Here is a 22,647-nt window from a genome sequence, read left to right on the forward strand (position 1 = left end):
AGTGTGCTCTCACCGTTCAACATAGACTGCATGTGCATGACGTGTGCATTCTCAAGAGAACATGCTAGAATTATTGCAAAGCCAAGCATGACTTGGGTAGGCTGCAAAACATTGCCACATGTGCATTTCCATATCCTGGCCATATACCATGTAGTTTCACATGGCTCCTTCTCACGGCATCACCTGCCCTCAAGGGCAGAGAAAGGTGACGAGGACAGAAACAGCATCGATCATTTTACTAAAGGTAGTAATGATAAAGTCTTACTTCACCAGTGTCATTGCATAGTGGTGAGGGCACGTGAAGACCGTGGCGCTCTCAAAAACCCATTGTTAAAGACACAAACCCGACCCAACAAGCAGCCATAAGACTGACCGTGGGAAGTGTGGCAGTCACACTGAACTCAACACTAAAATGATGAAGGTTTTTCAAACTACCATGAATCTCCGAGACAGGACGGTATCCCTCTGCTTTACATAACACACCTCATAATGGTCTGAGAGCGACAGGTAACTCGCTCTGCTCACATCCGAAATAAAGAAATGACACTATTAAATAGCCGTGTTTAGTCTCTGACCTTACATTGGGTGATACTAACAAAAGTTGGTTTGAACTTACCGCTACTTGCACCAGAGCATCACCCTGGGGGAAGAAAACATAGATGTGACTTTAGAGTAAAATTCTTTTAAAAACAGAAAAAACTAGCAAAATCAACAGTACTAAAACAAATATTGGAGACATTTATTCATACATAAATTCGGTTGTGAATGTAAATTTACCAAAAAAACTGCCAGAAATGTATAAATCGATGCTTGGCATGCATAAATTATCTGTACTCGTAATTCCCACGCAATGGAAGGGGAAATGGCATTCCAATACATTATTTGACTTGGAAATCCGACCAATTTCCATCACGGAAATGGTCAGAGATTTACTTAATCAAAGGGCTGGCATTGCCCCACTTCTAGGATTAGAAGCGGAACAGGTCAACACTACATTTGGCGTGGGTCTTGGTGTAATATAGTTGACAGTCTAGTAGCTGGGGTGGGCGGAGCTAGGTGGGCTGAGGGGAAGAGGAGGGGTCAATACAGGATGAGGGCAGTTAGAGTAGGGACAGGGTACAGGCTAGATGTAATAGAATAAAGCTCCAGTGATCCTAAGCAATGGTGTCTGTGGTTATTGGTAGCAGGATGCTACAACTGGCGACGAGGGTGGGATAGAGTAAAACCCACAAGCCACAGCACCTCGAGAAACCACCCTGTCCCCGCAGCGTCGAGAAACGAGCTCCGCTGCTAAATGAAATTGGCGCCGAGAAGAGGAAGTCGGCAGCGAGTGACCCTGACCCCAAAGACGCTGGGGAGCCCCGAGAGAGTCACGACCGTGAGCGCAGAAACGCTCGGTGCATGAAAGCATTTCGCGCCGAAAGCGCGAGTCCCGCCGGATACGTGGTGCCTAGCATCCCAAAGGAAACAGGAGTCGGGAGCCCACTCCGACCTGTCCAGTGCCCCCAAAGTGCAGAAGAGGTGCCCTGGCGAAGAGGACGCTGTCCCCGAGAGCCTTCTGCCAAGCGCGGCTGAACGTGCTGGAACCGGAGCCTGGGTGCCGTCGGAAAACCTCACGCCCGATGCGTGAGGTTTGGCATGCTGTCGGAATAAGAGAGCGGGAATTCAGGAATCGAGTTGGGAGCTCACCCCAACCCGATCTGGTGACTGTGGTGGCCAAGAGACGAGTAAACCCTGGGGTAGATCGCCCCACGAAGGCCTGCTGTCGCGCGCTGCTGAGCGCGCAGTAATTGGAGCCTGGACTCCGACGTCGGAGAATCTCACGCTGGATGCGTGAGGATTGGCCTGCCGCCGCCGAGGACTCTGCAAAGGAAGGCGGGAGCCCACCCCAACCTCACCTGACTGCAGTGGCGACCTGGGGGAGCCGAATTAGGAAGATGCTGCTCCTAGAGACGATGGCCGGTGAGTCCCGAGTGAAGAGAGGAGCTGAATGCTGAGAGAGAAAGTAGTGCCTGCAGACATCCACGGCGGCCATCTTTGAGTCAGGCGACTTCTGGGACATCCTCCCTGTGCAAACTATAGGCGGCCATTTTGAAGTCAGGCATTAAGCAAAGTGAACCAGCACTGGCAGCAGAAGGAAACAAGCATTGGTAACAAACAAACATTGGCGATAGAAATAAAACAAGCATTGGCGATAGAAATAAAACAAGCATTGGCGATAGAAGTGCAGCAGAAGGAAACAAGCATTGGTAACAAACAAGCCTTGGCGATAGAAATAAAACAAGCATTGGCGATAGAAATAAAACAAGCATTGGCGATAGAAATAAAACAAGCACTGGCAAACAAACAAACATTGACACCGGAAGACCAAAACAAGCATTGGCGAAGAACAACCAAGCCTTGATAAGAACATATAAACAAGCAGTGGCCAATAGAAGGGAAACAAGCACTGTCAAGAACCAACAAACAAGCAGTGGCAAGTAGAAACCAACAAGCACTGGAAAAGCAAATAAACACACATTAGCGAGAAAACAGCGAACCGGCACGAGCACCTCCAAAGGTGATGGTGAACACATACCGAAGAGCGTAAAGGGGAGGAGCTGCCGGACAGAACCGCACGAGGTTCAGAGGAAGGCAAGACTGCGAAGGACGGTCCCGGAAACAAGCACAACATACACGGAGGTGACTGAAGGACTTGCACTAGCCTCACCGCGGAGAAGGAGCCCTGCGACTGGCACAGTGCGGCTGGGTAGTGGACATCTCGGAACGCAGGAAATCCAAGTTCTAGTCACTGGCGCATACGGTGGTGGTTGCAAGGATTAGTAACGCCCCAGCAGATGACCAGACCCAAGGCCTTGACCAAAGAGGATTAACTAGAAATCTACGAGAAGCCGAGTGAGCAACCCGCCTGAATACAATCAATCAGAATCCTCTTCTCATGGCGAAGGAAGATGTAGCACAACGACGCAACCCTTGCATCAGAGCACCACCCCCAGGAATGCAGTATGATACCTGGAGTCTGTGTCTTGAACAGAACCGATGGCTGGCGACATTGGGTGACTTCCTGGACGCCAATGGTGAACAAAGAGAGAGGAAATGTCTAATGTTGCTCCTCCATTTGGTGGGTCCAGAGGGCCGATGCCCAATCGAAACATTTTCCAAAGAAGACACAGAAATCTATAAAAGACTCCAAGACAAGCTATGTGCCCGTCTCTCCGCACAAGCGGAAGTGGATCAAGAGCGCATCGCTTTCAACACAGCTCGGCAGGAACCAGGTGAACCATTGCCAACTTTCATCACTCGGTTGAAAAACCTGGTGCAAGGCTGCCACTTCGACACCTTCACGAACGAGGACGCAGTTCGACTCCGGATAATTGAAGGCTGCACAAACCCCGACACAAAGCTCAAGATCTTGCGAGGAAAGTGGTCGCTAGAAGAAATAATCAGGAAGGCTGAAATTGGAATGCACGTCAAGGCAAGAGACAAATCAAGGGACCCGAATCTGAAGGCAAATTATCAAGTCGCCCGGACAGATGAAACTCGGAAAACAGACAAAACAAAAAATAGAGAGAGGGAAGGCAGACCAATGAAAAGACAACGGGAAAGACACAATGACAAGGAGTACTCTAAGTCAATCAGTCAAAGGACAACCTCAAGGAGTTCTTCACTCTCAGGGTATCGTCCAAAGTCTGGCCAACGGGAGAGACACAGTGACAAGAAATACTCCGAGTCAATCAGTCAAAGGACAACCTCAAGGAGTTCTTCACCCTCAGGACGTCATTCAAAGTCTGACGAGGGGGGAGCGTTCAGTGGGACAGATAGCACCCCTGGACAAGATGGCAAATTACACAACAAGAGAGTAAGGAAGACGAACTATAGAAGGAGAGCTCCAAATGGACAAAACTGGAAGTCGACGCAGGAACACTCTTCGTCAAGTTGTGAAGATGAGTCTGAAGGAACATCATCCAGCAGGAGAACACATCACACCCACATCATGGGTATCCGAGCACCAAACAAGTGGGAAGAAGAAATAGGTCGCATAAGACGAACCGACCCTCCCCAACAACGAACAGGAAAAGACCAACGCATCAATGACACCGGGGACAACGAAGAAACTGAGAAGACGTCGTTGACATGTGAGAAAGACAAAGATGGAAAATCTCAAGAGCAAACACAAAGAACAAGCACGTGGTTGCTGAACAACTTCTCGGATGAAACAATGCCAAAGACAAGTCGACGAAGGCGCCCGGAGAATCGTTTTAAAGACAACCCTGAGTCACTGAACAACGCGTCACGGCTCACTTATTTCAGACATCCAGCACCCGATACACCCTCAAAGGAATGCTTCAAAAGGAGTATGGCCAGGAACCCCTCTGATTCAGAGAGCGCGTCCGCTCGATCCTGGAAGTCGACAAAAGACTTCTCTGACCTAGAAAACACGTTTATGGCCAGGAACTCCTCTGGTTCAGAGAGCACGTCTGTCCGATCCTGGAAGTCGACAAGAGACTTCTCTGACCCAGAGGGTTCGTCTGTTCAATCCCGTGAGTTGACCGAGTCATGGTCCCGACAACAGTCATGGCGTCAACCACCCAAACGCTCCATGGAACCAAAGGACATCCTTCACGTCAAGAGCAACACGTCACACACTAAGGACTCTGAATACTCTGTCATGTCACAAGACAATCTGTCATGTCAGTCACAAGTACATCTGGACATAGATCAGACACCGTCACCCTTGAAGGGGTCCGCGAGGCTGACCCAAAGGACCTACAAAAAGAAAACAGAGACACTGGACCTTAGTCACCAGATGGGAAGGGACCAGCCATCCACTCCGCAAAGAAAACCGGACATGTCGGCAGAGAGAGATCATCAGATAAGAGAGAAACATGCCCATGCACAGATAGCCCACGAGCTCGCCAGACAACCTGAGGCCGTGAACAAGTTATCGAGCCACACCGTACTGTCTGGTATGTATGACCCTGGATTGGAGAGCAGTGTTGCCCTCGACTGGACAAGACGAAAGGAAGTAAAAGTAGATGCTGGTGCTCAGAAGAGGACCCGAACATTATCCACTCATGAAAACGATCGAGCATCTGAACCAACCGTTACACCGCAGGAAGGAAACATGATGACTGCGGAGTGTGAGAGTAAACAGTTCAAACGCAACGTGGTCAGGAATACCCTGATCCAGACAACAGAAAGACTGACCAAAGCCAAGCCCACCACTGATTCGACACTACTGAGGTTTGAAGAACCGACTGTCCGCCGACCAGTGTGGTGGATTGAAGAATTGCGAACACTGAAGACATTAAGCTCATTTTGTTAAGAAAGGGGGAGATGTAATATAGTTGAGAGTCTAGTAGCTGGGGTGGGCGGAGCTAGGTGGGCTGAGGGGAAGAGGAGGGGTCAATACAGGATGAGGGCAGTTAGAGTAGGGACAGGGTACAGGCTAGATGTAATAGAATAAAGCTCCAGTGATCCTAAGCAATGGTGTCTGTGGTTATTGGTAGCAGGATGCTACACTTGGGGAAGTGCTTCTCCTTATGGAAATATGTTTTCCCCATCGAGAAAGCCAGGGAGCATACTTCCAAAGAAGTAGAGCAATGCAGCAAGCAAATTTGGTGTGCAGTATTGTGTTACCTGTAGAGAGCAGAACGTTACCAAATCTTCAAAGGAATGGTGCATTTCTGCTCTCCCCACGTGCTGAGGCACTTTATGCTGCATACGGACAATTCAGGCACCAAGGCGCCATAGTGCAACGGTAACTGCTTTGTGGTCCGGTAGTATTTGTACTTGTTACTTCCGACACAAAAAAACTATTCTTTGAGGCTATTTTCCTTTGCTCCCCCAATGTGATCCCTCTCATCCTCACGATTTGTATTCCTCCCCCTCAAGCCTGTAAAGCGCTCTGATACCCTCACGGGTCTGGTTCGCGCTCTATAAAACTATAAAATAAATAAATAAATATTTTTCACTTCGTATGTGTCCTGTAGAATGGGGTACACAGGTTAAGGACAAATAACAGAGAAATAAAGATATCAGCATCAGGTATAAGCACCATTTTGACGCAAGCTCATGTCTACTTCTCTTTGTGAATATGAGTTTGCGGCAAAATCCAAAGGTGGATACACTGGAATGCCTATAGAATACCTCCCTGACACAAAGTAACACAAGGTAGTGAAATGTGTTGCATTCATTCTTCATAAAAAGGCCACGCAAATCATCACTAGTGTGGATTTGTAAATACCAAAAAGACTTTTGCGTCAGGGTTGCATCAATTTTAGGAAACTCGCATCAAAGTGTGCATTAGCACAGAGGACCATATTAACCATTGCAGATGTCTCCATTATGGAGACCTCTACAAAGAGGGAATAGGAGTCTTTTAAAAAAGTTACATTGCATTCTCTGAAGTGCGCCTGAAAACCTGTGCTTGGTGTATTTCTTGGAATGTTTGTGAATCAGGGAAAAAATGGAAAAATGCATTCAGGTGAAGGAGTAAATCTCCAGACCTGTTTTTCCATTTTTCCCTCAATAGGATCTGTAGCACCGGTAATGCTATTCCAAACTGTCAGAAAATGCTTTTTCATGCATGAGGAGCGATAAAGAAAAGGAAAAACTCACTACTGTGATACTTCCCAATGTACCACTGTAATAACAAGCAAGCAAGGAGTGACCACAACTACAGTTCATAAGAACAAATAGTTTGGTTCTAATGGCCACCCTAAGGAAGTAAATCACATCATAAAGCTCTAGCAACAAATGTGTTGTTGTTGGTCATTATTACAGGACTGCACTGTAGCAGAAAGTGGCATGGCTGCTTCCATAAATTGTCAAAATGGCGTTTTCCCTGTTTAGAAAACCTTCATACATCTCTAAGAGAGGTCAACACTAAACACGGTCTCTAAATGGTCAGAGAACAACAACCAGGAGGCTTTTTAAATTCATTCTTTAAAAAACACAAAGCAGATGATGGTCAGTGATACTGAGACAATGTAAGTAAGTAATTATCTTTATTGCATGATTCATAAAAATCTTTGCAAAAAACGACATTACGAAAAAAAACTTGTACAAGCATATAGGATAAAATGTTTAATTATCATAAAATTAATTTAAACCCATTTCAAATGTACAGTATTTCTGTGCTATTATAGAACAATGAGATGTAAAATCACATATGCTATGTAAGGATTAAAATACAATGAAGGAACCTAAGACTTCAAGTTGACAATTGTTGAACTAATATTATTTTCTGTGTGCTATACCATGAACACTATGACAGATCTGACAGAGAAGCTAGTATAATCTTCAAAATATCAATGAGGAGTTTTTTTGTATGTTTTTTCTAAATCGAGTCAATGTTTAACAGTAAAAATTGTACTGAGACAATGTGGAAGGTGTTTTGACCTACTGCCACCTCTTACTGTTTTTTTCTTCTCTAATGGAGCAATCATGGTTTACATTATTTGTTTCTCCAAGAGTTTTGAAATGCATGGATTTTTGACATTTGCTATTAAATATGATTTGAGAGAGGATGGTCTGTCTGAACATTTTATTGAGTCATCACTTTTCTGGTTGACGTGCATGCTTGGTGTTCAATGTCTGACGGGGCTAGAATTATCAATTAATTTAAGTAATAAGGGGCATAGGTATCAAATAACGGTATTGCAATTCTCAAATAGCGATTTTTAGAGAATCGCTATGAGAATCGCAAAACGGGATGTAATGAAAAATTCACAAATATTTTGCTATTCCTTGGCATTCCGTAATTGAAATTAGCAAATTGTGAATCACATTTAAGGAATACCTTCCTATTCATTCCTATGGGCTAGGAGGCCCATATGAATGAATGGGAAAACATTCTCAATTTGCGATTCGTAATTAGAGAATCGCAAATTGAGAAAGCAATTTAAAGGGTGTCAGGGTGTCAAAAGGACACCCTGTTGCACCCCTGAAATATGTATGTGAGCACATGTGGCGCACATACATGCCCTAAGGGCATGTATGTGCGCCACATGGCACTTTGAAAAATGCACAAAAGTGCATTTTTCAAAGAAATCGCAAATGACAACCAAATTGAAGTTGGTGGTAATTTTCGATTCCTTAGGGCCAAATCGCAATTTTTCTGTACTTCCTACATTGCATTTAGGACTACACAATCGCAAAATAGAGAATCGCTAATTTTGTGATTTCCCTTTGGGATGATACATCTCAAAAGTCCTTTTCCCGTTCGCAAACAGGCCAATTCTGAGAATCACCCTGTTTGTGAACAGGAAAACAGCTTGATACGTATGCCCCTAAAGCCCTTATTTTTAAACACCTACAGCCTACACGTAGAATGGTAGCAGTGAGCTTGATAACAAGTTATGACTACTACAGTATCATCTACATTCTAATGCATCTGCTCAAAGTTATTGCTACACACACTCACTACTACATTCCAGAGATGGCAGCCACTAATTATTGTGATCAGTTGAGTGACCAAGGTTAATTCAAATAACGAAATGAGCCATTAGAGATTGTAGAGAGGGTGCTCGTTCCCCTCCCATGCAAATCCCAATTTGGATACAACTCCCATTCATGCCCTAATCAGGATAATAACATCACTCTAATGGTCAACGCTATTAGAAATTGGTTTTCTGTTTGGCACGGTATGCACCCTGTCCAAGCTGTAACCACAATCTTAGTCAGGGTAAGTCACAAGAACACCCTAAATAATCCTATGATCAACCTCTGGTAGCTTAGGAGACAATGTGTACAGTATTTGTGCAACATTTAAAACAGTAATGCAGTGTATTTAAAGTGGGGGAGACTTCAAAGACATGGTTTTGAAGTTCACAGAGGTCCTCCCTTCCTACCCTTGCTCCAGATTCACTACAGGGAGTTGAGCAGTCCTTCATGTGGGGACAGGACACAGCCTATTCAGGTGTAAGTGTGAGGCTGTGCCCAGCTCCTCCCTCCCATCCAGCCCAGGATGGCCCATCAGAATGTGATGGCCCATCAAGTCACACCTAGGCTCCCTTTACATGTGGCTGTCTAGAGGGAATGCACAAAGCCCAGCTGTCACCCACCCTAGACATGGATTCAGAGAAAGGGGCAGGAGGCACAGAATGGCTCAAGTAAGAAAATACCAACTTTCTAAAAGTGGTATTTTCAGACTTCCAATTTAAAATCTGACTTCACCAGGAATTCTGATTTTAAATTGTGACTCCAGAGACACCAAACTTGAAAAGTCTATCTATCCACAATTATTAATTACACTTAAAAAATGTAATAGGGTAAACCCAATGTTATCCTATGGGAGAGATATGCCTTGCAGTAGTGAAAAACGGATTTTGGAGTTTTACACTACCAGAGCATGTAAGACTTTAAAGAGCATGCCCTACGCTTTAAATACATTGCAACCTGACCTCTGGATTGTCCATGGCCTACCTTAGGGGTGACTTATATGTGTAAAAAGGGAAGGTTTAGGCCTGGCAAGAGTTTATCTTGCCAGATCACAATGGCAGTGTAAACTGCACAGACAGGCTCTGCAATGGCAGGCCTGGGCAATGGTTAGAGGGGTATTTAAGTGGGTGGCACAAGGAGTGCTGCAGGCCCACTAGTAACATTTAATTTAGAGGTCATGGGCACATGTAGTGCACTTTACTAGGGACTTATAAGTAAATTAAATATGTCAATTGGGGTAAGCAAGTAATGCCATGTTTAGGTGAGAGTGCGCAAGCACATTAGCACAGGTGAGCAGAGGTAAAGTGCACTTAGTCCTAAAGCCAGCAAAAACGAAATCGGAAAAATGGAGGAGGTAGGTAAAAAGTTGGGGGAAGACCACTCTAAGGCTGTCAGGTCTAACACACACTGTTAGTGTTTGCCAGCACAATGAGTGCCAGGTAAAATCTGGCATGAATTGCATGCAGAACACTCCACCATGTTAGTTTGCACATCATCAAGGGAAAAACATGATATCAGAGCACTATACATTATTCTGAGGTCTGGAATGTACAATTTGTATACAGTGCACATGTAACTGTCTATTGTGGAGCAAAACTGTGCATGATGCCTACATGTTCTAAAACTATTTTGCGTTTGGTGCATCATGCACAGTTTCCACAGGAATGTGAGCACTGCTGCTTTGCTATTTTAGATTTATTGGCAAGCAATGAACATAATTTAAGATTCAAAATGTAGTTTAAGTGCAAGCTGTTGTGTTACAGGCTACTAGAACACAACTCTGAAGCCACATGCTCAAAGGAGAGAAATAGTGGGACTCAGCTCTTGGAAAGAGGTTGAACAAGCCAGAACAGCGCCAGCGTCAGGACACCGCCAGCGCAGGGACAGCGCCAGGACAGCACAAGGACACGTTTGGGTAATCGTGCGCTATTTAAATCTGAATAACATAACACAACATATCAAAACGCTCTGAAATACCAGCAAGCATCCTTGTGCTACATAAAAACGAATCCCTTACCAGAAGACCGCACACTAATTTAAACGCCGGCTCTTCAAGACCAAGCTTCATCTAAAAGACAATTGAGAAATTAGTGAATGATACTTTTATAATAAACTGCAAGGATAAAACTAACAAGCAGCAGACAAATGTCACGCGTGATTAGAATTTACAATAGTTAAGTTTAGCATATGTGACTTCTTGTAATAGAAGTAGATTACCAAACTAAAATGAAAAAAAAGTGTACTTTATCTTTGCCATTTTAGCTTGGTAAGAAATATTACTGGCGCACAGATAAAAGACATTTTAATACACCTTTCATTTCAAAGCCTTTAACAAGAATGTTATAAATATAATCCTCATTTTACATTTCTTTTTTTTCTTGTTATTGCATTTGCAACTAACTATTTGTGAATTTCCAATACGCATCTAGAGCACATGTGCAGAAAGGTAAGTGCCACTATACCTCCCAGGAGTGTGAACATATCCAAGAGTCACACAGAGGCAGGACCCACTCCTGAGCCTGACAGCAGCAGACATAGGAAAGGGCCTAAGGCAGACCTGTGCCACGCATGAATTCTTGAAGGGCCTAAGGCAGACCTGTGTCATGCATGAATCCTTGAAGGGCCTATGGCAGATCTGGCTCACGCATGAATCCTTGAAGGGCCTAAGGCAGACCTGTGTCACGCATGAATCCTTGGACGGCCTAAGGCAGACCTGTGTCACGCATGAATCCTTGGACGGCCTAAGGCAGACCTGTGTCACGCATGAATCCTTGGACGGCCTAAGGCAGACCTGTGTCACGCATGAATCCTTGAAGGGCCTAAGGCAGACCTGTGTCACGCATGATTCCTTGAAGAGCCTAAGGCAGACCTGTGTCACACATGAATCCTTGAAGGGTCCAGGGCAGACCTGTGTCACGCATGATTCCTTGAAGGGCCTAAGGCAGACCTGTGTCACGCATGAATTCTTGAAGGGCCTAAGGCAGACCTGTGTCATGCATGAATCCTTGAAGGGCCTATGGCAGATCTGGCTCACGCATGAGTCCTTGTAGGGCCTAAGGCAGGCCTGTGTCATGCATGATTCCTTGAAGAGCCTAAGGCAGACCTGTGTCACGCATGAATCCTTGGACGGCCTAAGGCAGACCTGTGTCACGCATGAATCCTTGGACGGCCTAAGGCAGACCTGTGTCACGCATGATTCCTTGAAGGGCCTAAGGCAGACCTGTGTCACGCATGATTCCTTGAAGAGCCTAAGGCAGACCTGTGTCACGCATGATTCCTTGAAGGGTCTAAGCAGACCTGTGTCACGCATGATTCCTTGAAGGGCCTAAGGCAGACCTGTGTCACACATGAATCCTTGAAGGGTCCAGGGCAGACCTGTGTCACGCATGATTCCTTGAAGGGCCTAAGGCAGACCTGTGTCAAGCATGATTCCTTGAAAAGCCTAAGGCAGACCTGTGTCAAGCATGATTCCTTGAAAAGCCTAAGGCAGACCTGTGTTACGCATGAATCCTTGAAGGGCCTAAGGCAGACCTGTGTCAAGCATGATTCCTTGAAAAGCCTAAGGCAGACCTGTGCCACGCATGAATCCTTGAAGAGCCCAAGGCAGACCAGTGTCACTCATGAATCCTTGAAGAGCCTAAGGCAGACCAGTGTCACTCATGAATCCTTGAAGAGCCTAAGGCAGACCTGTGTTACGCATGAATCCTTGAAGGGCCTAAGGCAGACCTGTGTCACGCATGAATCCTTGAAGGGCCTAAGGGTGACCTGTGTCATGCATGAATCCTTGAAGGGCCTACGGCAGATCTGGCTCACGCATGATTCCTTGTAGGGCCTACTGCAGGCCTGTGTCATGCATGATTCCTTGAAGAGCCTAAGGCAGACCTGTGTCACGCATGAATCCTTGAGGGGCCTAAGGCAGGCCTGTGTCACGCATGAATCCTTGAGGGGCCTAAGGCAGACCTGTGCCACGCATGAATCCTTGAAGAGCCCAAGGCAGACCTGTGCCACGCATGAGTCCTTGAAGAGCCCAAGGCAGACCAGTGTCACTCATGAATCCTTGGACGGCCTAAGGCAGGCCTGTGTCACGCATGAATCCTTGAAGAGACTAAGGCAGGCCTGTGTCACGCATGAATCCTTGAAGGGCCTAAGGGTGACCAGTGTCAAGCATGATTCCTTGAAAAGCCTAAGGCAGACCTGTGTTACGCATGAATCCTTGAAGGGCCTAAGGCAGCTCTGACTCACGCATGAATCCTTCCTACCTTGATACTGCCATGCACAGTAATAATACACTTGCACTGCATTAGTGTTGGAGTTTCCTATGATAAACCAAACCGTTTGTTAAAGAAATAAACGCTACATTTTAGATAGACTAATACAGGTAAACACCGTCTTCTCCCAAGAACTTCCCGCAGCAGGTGCACGTTTGAGACTTACTTATGCAGGAAGTGCTATGCAGCCCTTGTGCTGCCCACTCTGCCGTCCTGCAACACTTGTCATTGTGGAACCTGCGTCTTCTGCAGTCCAGGGGAACATTTGTGCTGCACAATGTGTGCATTACAGATGTGCACTCAGCCGAATATTCTAGGGATCATTACATATAAGTTCTTAATACTGTTTCATTACTGTCTCAGAAGAGTTCATTTCCTGGAAAGAGTTCTTGCGTTTGAACCTGGGACTCTAGAAGCCAAACGAGGCCTATACCAGGGTGTTCTCCCTCTTGAAACTTTAGAAGAGATTGCTGTCTGCTTCAGTTCACGTCCAAGCCTTCATTTGTTGCCAGAGCACGAACAGAGGCCTGACAACCCAAACTGTTTTTATCTGTGTGTTACTGCTGGAAATGGAAGTGTGTGCCACACCGAAGCCTGGAATAAAACACTTCTACTCACAGGAAAAGCTCTGTGCAAGGACCAGTGTTGGTTGTACTACGCTTTAAACTATCATTTGACTTCTTAAATCACTGTAATATTAGGCACTTGACATAAGAATTTTACTGAGATGAGCTATAAGTGTGCCACAAACATATGGTGTGTGCTATATAAATACAACACACATACATATATTTATACATAATATTCACAGCAGATACTGTAAAATACTAATGTGCAGATGTTATTTTTAAACCTCGGCTGAAGATTCTTCAAGAATCTACATTGTGCCTGATAGAATTCACCTTTTGGACCTAAAGTGTTTTCTTCATATGAAGCAAGGGCACTGGGTGCAAGGGATGGGACACATGTTTTAATTTCCCTGCAGGCTCCCTGGCTGCCACCACTAGCCTGGCAGGCACTGCTGTCCTCCTGTAGCAGATGCTGGCTGGCCCTGGTGGGGCTGGGTCCCTGACAGCCCTCTAGCACAGGGATCATAATGCTCTGTAGGAAGCACTTTGGTTTTACACTCACAAAACTGCTGTATGTCACATTTTTAATATCGATGCTGATTATGTAAAGTGGGGAGGGGGCACTGATAACGATCTAACCAAAGAACGCTATTAAGTCATTATAGGTTGTTGCCACTTCATGGAGAATGTCCATTGAGCCGCATAAAAGACTCCCAGATTCCAGACTTACTCGTGGTACTGTCCTTGTCTTACTGGTTGACAATAAGATGCAGTATATGGTCTTAGGTATTGATAAGGAGAAAATACATTCCAAAGCAGTCACTGATTCTAAACAGCTGATCTTACCAGGAGGTCTCTGACAGGACCCTGCAGTTGTTTAACCAGTTCTCCAACTTGTGCAGTTATTTCTTCCTGAAAGGGAATTTATAATATATTAGACAAAGAGAGCTTTTACATAACAAGTACCTACACAAAACCGCATGGAAATATTAACTAATACTTTACTTGCACCTATGGCTGCTGCTTAGTTGAGGATATACGATCCTATATGATGTGCAGTTCTCACCCATTATTATAAAAAAAAATCCTGTTCATTCATCTGTTCTGTGTTGCAAAGCGAAAACCATAGTATTAAAGTGTTTATGTTTCTCTTACACATGGCATTGGTTAAACATCTTACAGAAATGTTTGCCGACTTACCACATAGAACAATTGATGTACCTAACCTAGGGCCTGTTGGACACAGGGCCCTGGCTCATGCAGAGGCAATGTATGGATCTGCTATCAATGTCTCTACTTACCTGCTGCACACTGTGGGATGTCAAGATATGAGGCTAGCATAACACCATATGAGGTGTGACGCCATGGCATAAAGTGGATGCATACACCGTAACGGTCACCTGCACTGGCTCCCTGTCACGAAGAGATGCCACGTCAAGCTGCTCACACACCTACACGAGCCCGGAATACCTGAACAACCACCGGACCTTCTACCAGCCCACCAGACACCAGCGGTCTGCCACCCTGGCCCTCTCCACTGTCCCCCACACCCATCATACCCGAGCCAGTCACAGTGCGATATTAAATCAAACTGAAAGGCAATGGCTGCACTCATAGTGTGTGCTTCAGCCAAAATTGAATGTCACAGATGCACTCAATGTAGGAAGTCCCTAATACCAAGGCCTCTTAACTGGAGACCTTGTCATAAGCATCTTAGGGGGATATTCTCAAGGAAGTGGAGGGGAGAGCCGTTAGCCTTCTTGGTTTAACGCCTCTCACCGCCACTTCTAAAACACGAGGCTGCACCCTATTCTCAAGAATGTGGTGCAGCATGGCGTTTCCCCCTGCGATGGCGCTAAGTTTCACGGCTTAGCGCCAACGCCGATATCCTTGCACCAGAGTGCAATGGTGTCTGTGTGCAGGTGAGGGTTGTGTATGTAAAGGAAGATACACCTTCCTGCACATAAACAATCCTAAAATACCATTTTGTAACTTTCATGTGCGCTGCTTTGAAAAGGTGTGTTCATGTACAGGAAGGGACACCTTCCTGTACATGAACAAAAAGCATGACATTTTGCTTTTTCCATGTGTGCTGCACTAGGCAGCACACATGGAAAAAGCAAAAACGAGAAGTAAAGCATTTCTCCTTGTTTCACCAACTTAAGACCAGGATTCTTCTGGTCTTAAGTTCGTTGCTGCCACCTATTATCACCCACCCTTGATAATAGGTGGTACAAAAGGGGGTGGTGATGGACGGAGCATCTGAACCAATCAAACACTCACAACCAGTCAACAGATCTGGCTTTAATCCATCACCGTTCTTTAGCCCACTCTGCCACCCCTGTTCAGACATGGCCATATGCAAATCAGTCTGACCCTGTGCCTCATGGGAACAGTCCAGCCCAAACTGCCAAGCCATGCCTTCCCTGGACCCGAAACAAGCTTCCTAGGACCGGTTTCTGGCATTACAGCCATCTTCAGCCAGGCTTGCTTGAATCCAGTGGCAAAGTGAGCAAGGGACTCACGTCTGAGCATACCCTGCCAACTTATGGCGTACAAAGCGGTACACAAGGGGGTGGTGATGGAAGGAGCATCTGAACCAATCAAACACTAACACCCTGTCAACAGATCTGGGTTTAATCCATCACCGTTCTTTAGCCCACTCTGCCACCCTAGTTTCATATGCGCTGCTTTGAAAAGGTTTGTTCATGTACAGGAAGGGACACCTTCATGTACATGAAAAAAAAGCATGGCATTTTGCTTTTTCCATATGTGCTGCACTTGGCAACACACATGGAAAAAGCAAAAGCGAAGAGAAGTAAAGCATTTCTCCTTGTTTCACCAACTTAAGACCAGGATGCTTCTGGTCTTAAGTTTGTTGCTGCCACCTATTATCGCTGCCCTTGATAATGGGTGGCAGCATCGATCACAATGGATGTTGCAGTGGAACGCCCACCGCAACAACCACAGCACGCCCCTTTCACGCTAAATATAGCGTGAAAGGAGCCTTATTCTCAAGACTGTGTTAAGCCACTTAACATGACTCAAAGCCACCTTAAGTGCCTTGAGAAAAAGGCGCAGACCCTATCGCCACGGGAACGTCAGAAAAAGTGACGTTCCTGTGCCGATAGGCGCTTGAGAATATGCCTCTTAATATTTTATTTTAAGTTGCACTAGCAAATGTGAGCGCTCATACTAAGACTGATAAGAGCAGACATAGAAATGGGCAGTGGGTACTCAAGACAGTGAAAGGCATTGCTGAAAAATACAACTGAGGGCCTGATTAGTTGAGAGTTCACTTTTGTTCCATCAAATTCTGACACTGGATATCCATCTCAAAATGGTGGAACTCGCGTCCTATGCTGTACATCTGCCCGTCTCCTAAAGTGGAGCCAAACCTATGGATTATTTAATAAGTCGCCCTTGGTAATGTTAGCATGTGGTGGAATGAGGAGGAGCTGGTATAACAGCTCTGGCCTCTGGACTCTGCTCACTGAAACAGAAAAGGTAGAGTGAGGCAAAACTGGACCAGCCGGCTTGTAGATGCCGCATCGCAGCGAAGGAGCTTCCTACCGCCCTTATACACATTTATTTGTCAATGACTTAGTCATATTGATAAATAAATGAAGCTATGTCGAATTAATATGTCCCGTTTGACTTTACAAAACAAGAAACACAAGAACATTATCACCATTTGCACATAAACAGAACAATACGATTAAACTTAAATAATGACAATAACCTAAAAAACAGTACGGCTAATTCAATACTATGAATAATGATACTGCGTTTAATAAGCAGGAAAATAATAAGAATTAGATTAGAAATAATCCTAAAACCAAGACAGCAGTTTTGTTACTAAAGTTAAGATTTATATTTATTTTAAGTTCACTCAGCAATGTAGTGAATGAATTTAAGATGAAGGGAATGAGGAAGATTTTAATAGCATTAAAACAAATCGAGACACTTTACTTGGTGATGTGCAAAGGATAAATATTTTCTGAAACCCAATTTACACACATTATGATTTGCACACTATATAGTTTTATCAGTAAAACTGCAAATCCGTGAAGGTTTAGAGGCCATTTTCAAGGAAATGTGCTGTTGGTAACTGACAGTGCGCTCCAACACCATGGTTTAATACCAGCTGTGTACCACACCCTTCCCACTCTCCTACTTAATGTGTGTGGCCTCATATACTACACTTGTTCTTTGTAAGACACTTGAGGGCAGATTTACAAGGGGCCTTGCGGCACTTTTGCGTCATTTTTAACAGGGGAAAAGTGACACAAACGTGGCGCAAGGGGCTTTTAAATCTGCCCCTTGGATTTTTCACAATCCCTATGATTTCAATGCTGTAACCCTGATGACAGCACTCCCACTCTGAAAATTGTTCCAGCACCACAGCTCTAAAGGGGGCAGAGTTTTTCCACAGTAGACACAGCTCACCATTGGACAGTCAGTCTTTCCACCCATTCCACGTGACGGCACACATTTTTGGGGACCCACACTTAAGTTTCTGCATCACACATTTACCGAGAGCAAGAGAGGGAAAAAAACTGCTACTGCTTACCAGCGTTTTTTTTCCACCAAACAGAACATCATCAACTACGCAGCCAGCTCTTTCCTAAATGGTAAAAGAAAAACTTACAATATAAGTATAGTATACACAAGACAATTTAAATAATTAGAGATGCTAAAGGCTACGAGGATTCCCTGTTAGGTCCATTTTTTTTAACTTCATATATTACAGATCAATAAGAATATGTATAGTGTACAGAGCGCAGAATACACTGATAGCTGAGTGCAACTCTAGGACTCTGTCCGCCAGATTCTCCATTGAGTCTTTATTTAATCCAAGTAACAGCTGGGGGACACTCAGGCACCAGCCCCTGATACCAGTGTGCATGGTGGTACCCTAATCTAGACATCTGCTTCTGCCTCACCACAACGTGAGACAGCTTTCTACAGGCTAGTTTAGCACTAAGATTTGTTCAGAAAAACAGTTTGAAAAATTACCCACATGTTATAATCTCAAGATTAACCATAAAAAGTCCAAACCTGTATTTGCAAACATTTAACAGTATCATTGTACTCCATTGTGCAAACCCACGGACATAGTGGGGGCACATTGAAGTACGCCATTGAGATTTTCGGATTCTTGGAAAGGGACAGGCTGAAGACAAACATAGAAGACAAGCAAGGTAGGACACACTTACCAGCACTACTTTTGCTTTCTGTGCCAGATCTTCCCATTCCTCCAAACTGCATTCATTGTTTGTTCCCTTCTTATCCTGAGATAAGATAAAAAAGATTCATGGTGAAAAACTAAATGGAACTGTTGGTACAAATAAATAGGGTACAGAGAAGACAATACGCGTGTAACAACAAAAAACAGTCTTTGGAAGTAAAGACCTGTATTTCTTTTTACTAAGAAGGTGTTAGCTTCAGTCATAAAGGTTTGACCTTTTTGAATAATGAAATCCTTGAGGGCAGGAATTGGAGAATGTCGCAGAGGAAATGATGCTTGCATGAGGTTTTTACGGTAACAGCTAATGGTGAAATACTGTCAAAGCGAGCCAGGTGCTCATGCAGGAATCTTGTATGAGACTGCACATGCACTCAAGGAGGCAGCAGAGATTCACTGCTCCAGCCCCTTGAGAGAGCCCGGTGGGTCATTGATACCTGCTGACACCGGTGAGCACAGAGACGCACAGGAAAGCGCCACTGATGGGACACTTGGAAGCCCTCATTGCACCCGGATGTGGTGTTCATGGAATGTGGTGGCCAGGGGGAGATGGACCCGGGAAATGAGAGAGAGGAGACAAACATCTCTCACAGGTTCTGAGGGACACATCCCTTACTGGATACTGAGGGAAACTCCGGGAGCGGACGGTGAAACAACATTCACAAACCTTGAGGTGAGGATTGAACAAAGACCAGAGTGGTCTGACTGACAATATCACGTCATCCGAAGCTAGAGCCAACGCAATGCTCAGAGCTCGACTAATACTTTGGCAGTACCTGGCAGGTGTCATATGAGCAGACAAGAGCTTGCACGCTTTTCAGAAGTTCTCCAAGGTCTTTGTCCTGTAAGAGAAAGAAAGACAGAGAGCCATGTTTGTTAATGCTGTGCTAGCAATATTGAGAACTTAAAGGGACAATACATGCTGCTCCCTCAGTCTTCACCTCCTAGATGCCATCCATTCGTTTTAATGTTTATACTTACAGATAATTCTGACTAAAGCCCTCCTGATGAGAAATACTTTGGCATGAGTAGGCTAGAGGCACTAATCATCAAAGTTGACTTACCTACTCGGTTCTTGGATCTCTGTTTTATGATCAGCTGCACTAACTCACCTGTCACAGACTGACCTGCTTTCTCCAGGACTTCCTGCCTGCCTAGGGAAGGTGATGCAGTGAACTGAGAATCATTACCAATGTTCTCAGAGGTCGCTGCACCTTCTCAATGGACAGTGAACTCTATCCAAGGGGACATCTGTTTGCTCTCCACCTGCGGGTCTATGGTACCAGCAGGAGAGTCCCTCTGACACTGAGTTCAATAGGGTATCTAATACTTGTCAGTGTAAGGAATGGGCTTTCGAAGCTGCACAGGCCATGGTGTGGCTCCACTAACACCCCTAGTAGTTATGATGCCCTTTTGAGCGGTGTCCATAGTGGAAACTGGAGGGCTGATTCAATTCAGAATGTTCATGAAAACCATAATGTAATGGCTTTATTATTTACATTCTTTGTATGTAAGCATGTTTGATATGTTTAGACCTATCGTATGACGTGAGGGAGACACTGCTGGATGGAGCTTGGACACCTGATCACTAATCAGGACACAACAGTGTTGCCACTTTACACCAAAAGACTGTACTAGCGGAAAATCACAGCTTAATGCTCATAAAATAAATCTGGTCATGAATGATATAAAACGATAAACTTGTGCGATATGATATTCCACTGTAGGGGCGGGACTGGAATTTTAAGGCAGAGGCCCTGGCCATGAGTGTTGGTTAAATTCCACAAATCAGAATTAGTACAGGCAATGGTATTCTAACGTATGCAATAGTTATCAGTTCTCACTGTTGATGGAATTTACCAGGTTAAAAGATGTGGTACACAGCCAAAATGTATTGCGTTTGGTGTGGTAAAAAACACAGACATTCATGTAATGTTTCATTTCTAGGGTGACCACATGGAAGAGAAGTAATTTACTGAATCTGGTGGAAATATCACACCCTAGTCCACCACCATCAGGACCGTAGAGTGCAGGACATGCCTTAATAAAATGGGTGTTTGGCCTACAGGGAAGAAAACCCTTCAATAGTTTCCGGCTTTCTCCCCCCTTAATGATGAACTTACCAGAAGCGCATTGAGACACTTAGAAAGAGGGAGGCCAGGTGCGGCAGAAGCTGAAGAAAAATAAACATGCACACTGATTAAAGAACATATTTTAATATATGTGGTTACCAAAACAAGCAGTGTTTCCACCAGAAAAATGGGCTACAATAAAAACATTGATCGAACAGCGCTCACCAGTACCCATGTGTGAGTTCATCCGTAGAGTGCTGTGACCCTGTTGTGTGGGCAGTTAACAGACCATGGTTTGCTCACCAGTACCCATGTATGAGTTCATCCGTAGAGTGCTGTGGCCCTGTTCTGTGGGCAGGTAACAGACCATGGTTTGCTCACCAGTACCCATGTGTGAGTTCATCCGTAGAGTGCTGTGACCCTGTTGTGTGGGCAGTTAACAGACCATGGTTTGCTCACCAGTACCCATGTGTGAGTTCATCCGTAGAGTGCTGTGACCCTGTTGTGTGGGCAGTTAACAGACCATGGTTTGCTCACCAGTACCCATGTGTGAGTTCATCCGTAGAGTGCTGTGACCCTGTTTGTGGGCAGTTAACAGACCATGGTTTGCTTTCAAAGACCACTCACCACTCAATGGATTGCCTCGTGAGGCACTTACGGTGCGAAACATCCAGTAATGGACCAGTCCAGCAATCATCAAGGGAATGGAAATGGATTCACTCTTAGAGGCATGACAGAAATGCACATTTTTAAACCGGGTTGACGTCCCATTGCATTCTATAGATCTTTCTGAAGAGTCTTTCAAACTGGATGGATGTGTTGAGAGTTCTACTGAAGGCAACTCCCTCTAATAGCAGTGGGCAAGCAAAAGAGAAGTTTCGGTGTTTTTCCAACATATAGATGTGGTGCGCAACTCTAAAACTAAGTGATTTTTTTAACCATTTCAACTGCTGGACTGAAATGTGATGCTTGCGCTGAGCCATGTGAATGGGGTGGATGCCATTAGAACATTAACCTACAACTTTGTTGTTCTTATTCTCTGTCCGAAGAAGTCTCATCTGTGGCAGGAAGCTAACTTGACTTGCTACATCTGCAGACAGACCATGGCTTCAAAGATCATATATGTACAGACATCCTTCAGAAAAATCCTTTCATGCAATGGATATATTCATGGTTTTTCTGGAGTCAAGGTGCCAAAAACTGGCAAGTGAGGTTAAATTAGGGTATCCCCTATGTGAGTTACATTTCGAACCTTGTGGTGAGGTGCCAGTTGTACCAGTTTATGGATTAAAAACTTTATAATCATATCTAAGCGTTGCAAACTCACTCAATGTCTAAAACAATCTGGTATCATATGAGACAGTCATAGCACACAGTCCCGTGTTGCTGAGCATTTAGCAGCTCAGTCATTCACTCTTGAAGGTCATCCTCTGGCATATTCTGCCTTGGACACTTTCTTGAGAGTACCTCCCTTGGATTTGTCTCCCTACACAGTATTTCACTGCAAATAAGATGCCCGGAGGCGGCCCCACACAAGAATGTGGAATGTATGTGGTTATTTGAGTAATACAGTTATGCAACATGTACAGTACCTGGGCACAGACTAAGCATGTGCGTCAGAAAGAAGCTGAACCCCCCTCTCTTCAAGCAACACAATCCCCCATACAATAGGACTTGAATCCTACCCATAGGCCCTCGCCCAGTGCGCCACACTCCTGTTTCCTAGCTAGGATCCTTGTATACACATGCTTACATTCAGATGTCCTGTCTTACAAAACGCGGCGAGATATCAAAGTACATAAATATGCAGGAGCACAAAGATGTTATAAACACATTATAATGCACTCTATTGCTGGAGCTCTGCGGAGACCAAGCAGGTGTACTCACCGACAGCGACGCCGAGGACCACCAGCAGGAACACGGCTGAGGACTTCATGGCTGCGAGAGGCTTCTCTGTCAGATTTCAGCTGCAGGCCTCGGTCGAGTGCTGATGAAACCCTTCCTGGAGGTCACCCTCATTTATACCAGAAGAGACCTCTTGACTC

At 44.9% G+C, this 22,647-nt stretch overlaps 1 protein-coding gene across 1 annotated transcript in view; it reads right to left on the reverse strand.

The window, feature by feature from the left end:
* LOC144821709 (ranaspumin-like) overlaps positions 1-22,607 on the reverse strand; it is a 28,629-nt gene extending 6,022 nt beyond the window's left edge. The window contains exons 1-8 of the mRNA XM_078678927.1: positions 22,490-22,607; positions 20,654-20,703; positions 19,307-19,372; positions 18,502-18,576; positions 17,856-17,909; positions 14,129-14,194; positions 10,463-10,513; positions 617-640 (exon numbers count right to left, since the gene is read on the reverse strand). Coding sequence (XP_078535053.1) covers positions 617-640; positions 10,463-10,513; positions 14,129-14,194; positions 17,856-17,909; positions 18,502-18,576; positions 19,307-19,372; positions 20,654-20,703; positions 22,490-22,538 — 435 coding nt within the window. The 5' untranslated portion in view covers positions 22,539-22,607. The remainder of the gene's footprint in view (positions 1-616; positions 641-10,462; positions 10,514-14,128; positions 14,195-17,855; positions 17,910-18,501; positions 18,577-19,306; positions 19,373-20,653; positions 20,704-22,489) is intronic.
* Positions 22,608-22,647: the final 40 nt, after the last annotated feature.

Source organism: Lissotriton helveticus, chromosome 1_1, assembly GCF_964261635.1.
Source record: "Lissotriton helveticus chromosome 1_1, aLisHel1.1, whole genome shotgun sequence".
In the NCBI taxonomy this organism is placed as follows: Eukaryota; Metazoa; Chordata; class Amphibia; order Caudata; family Salamandridae; genus Lissotriton; species Lissotriton helveticus.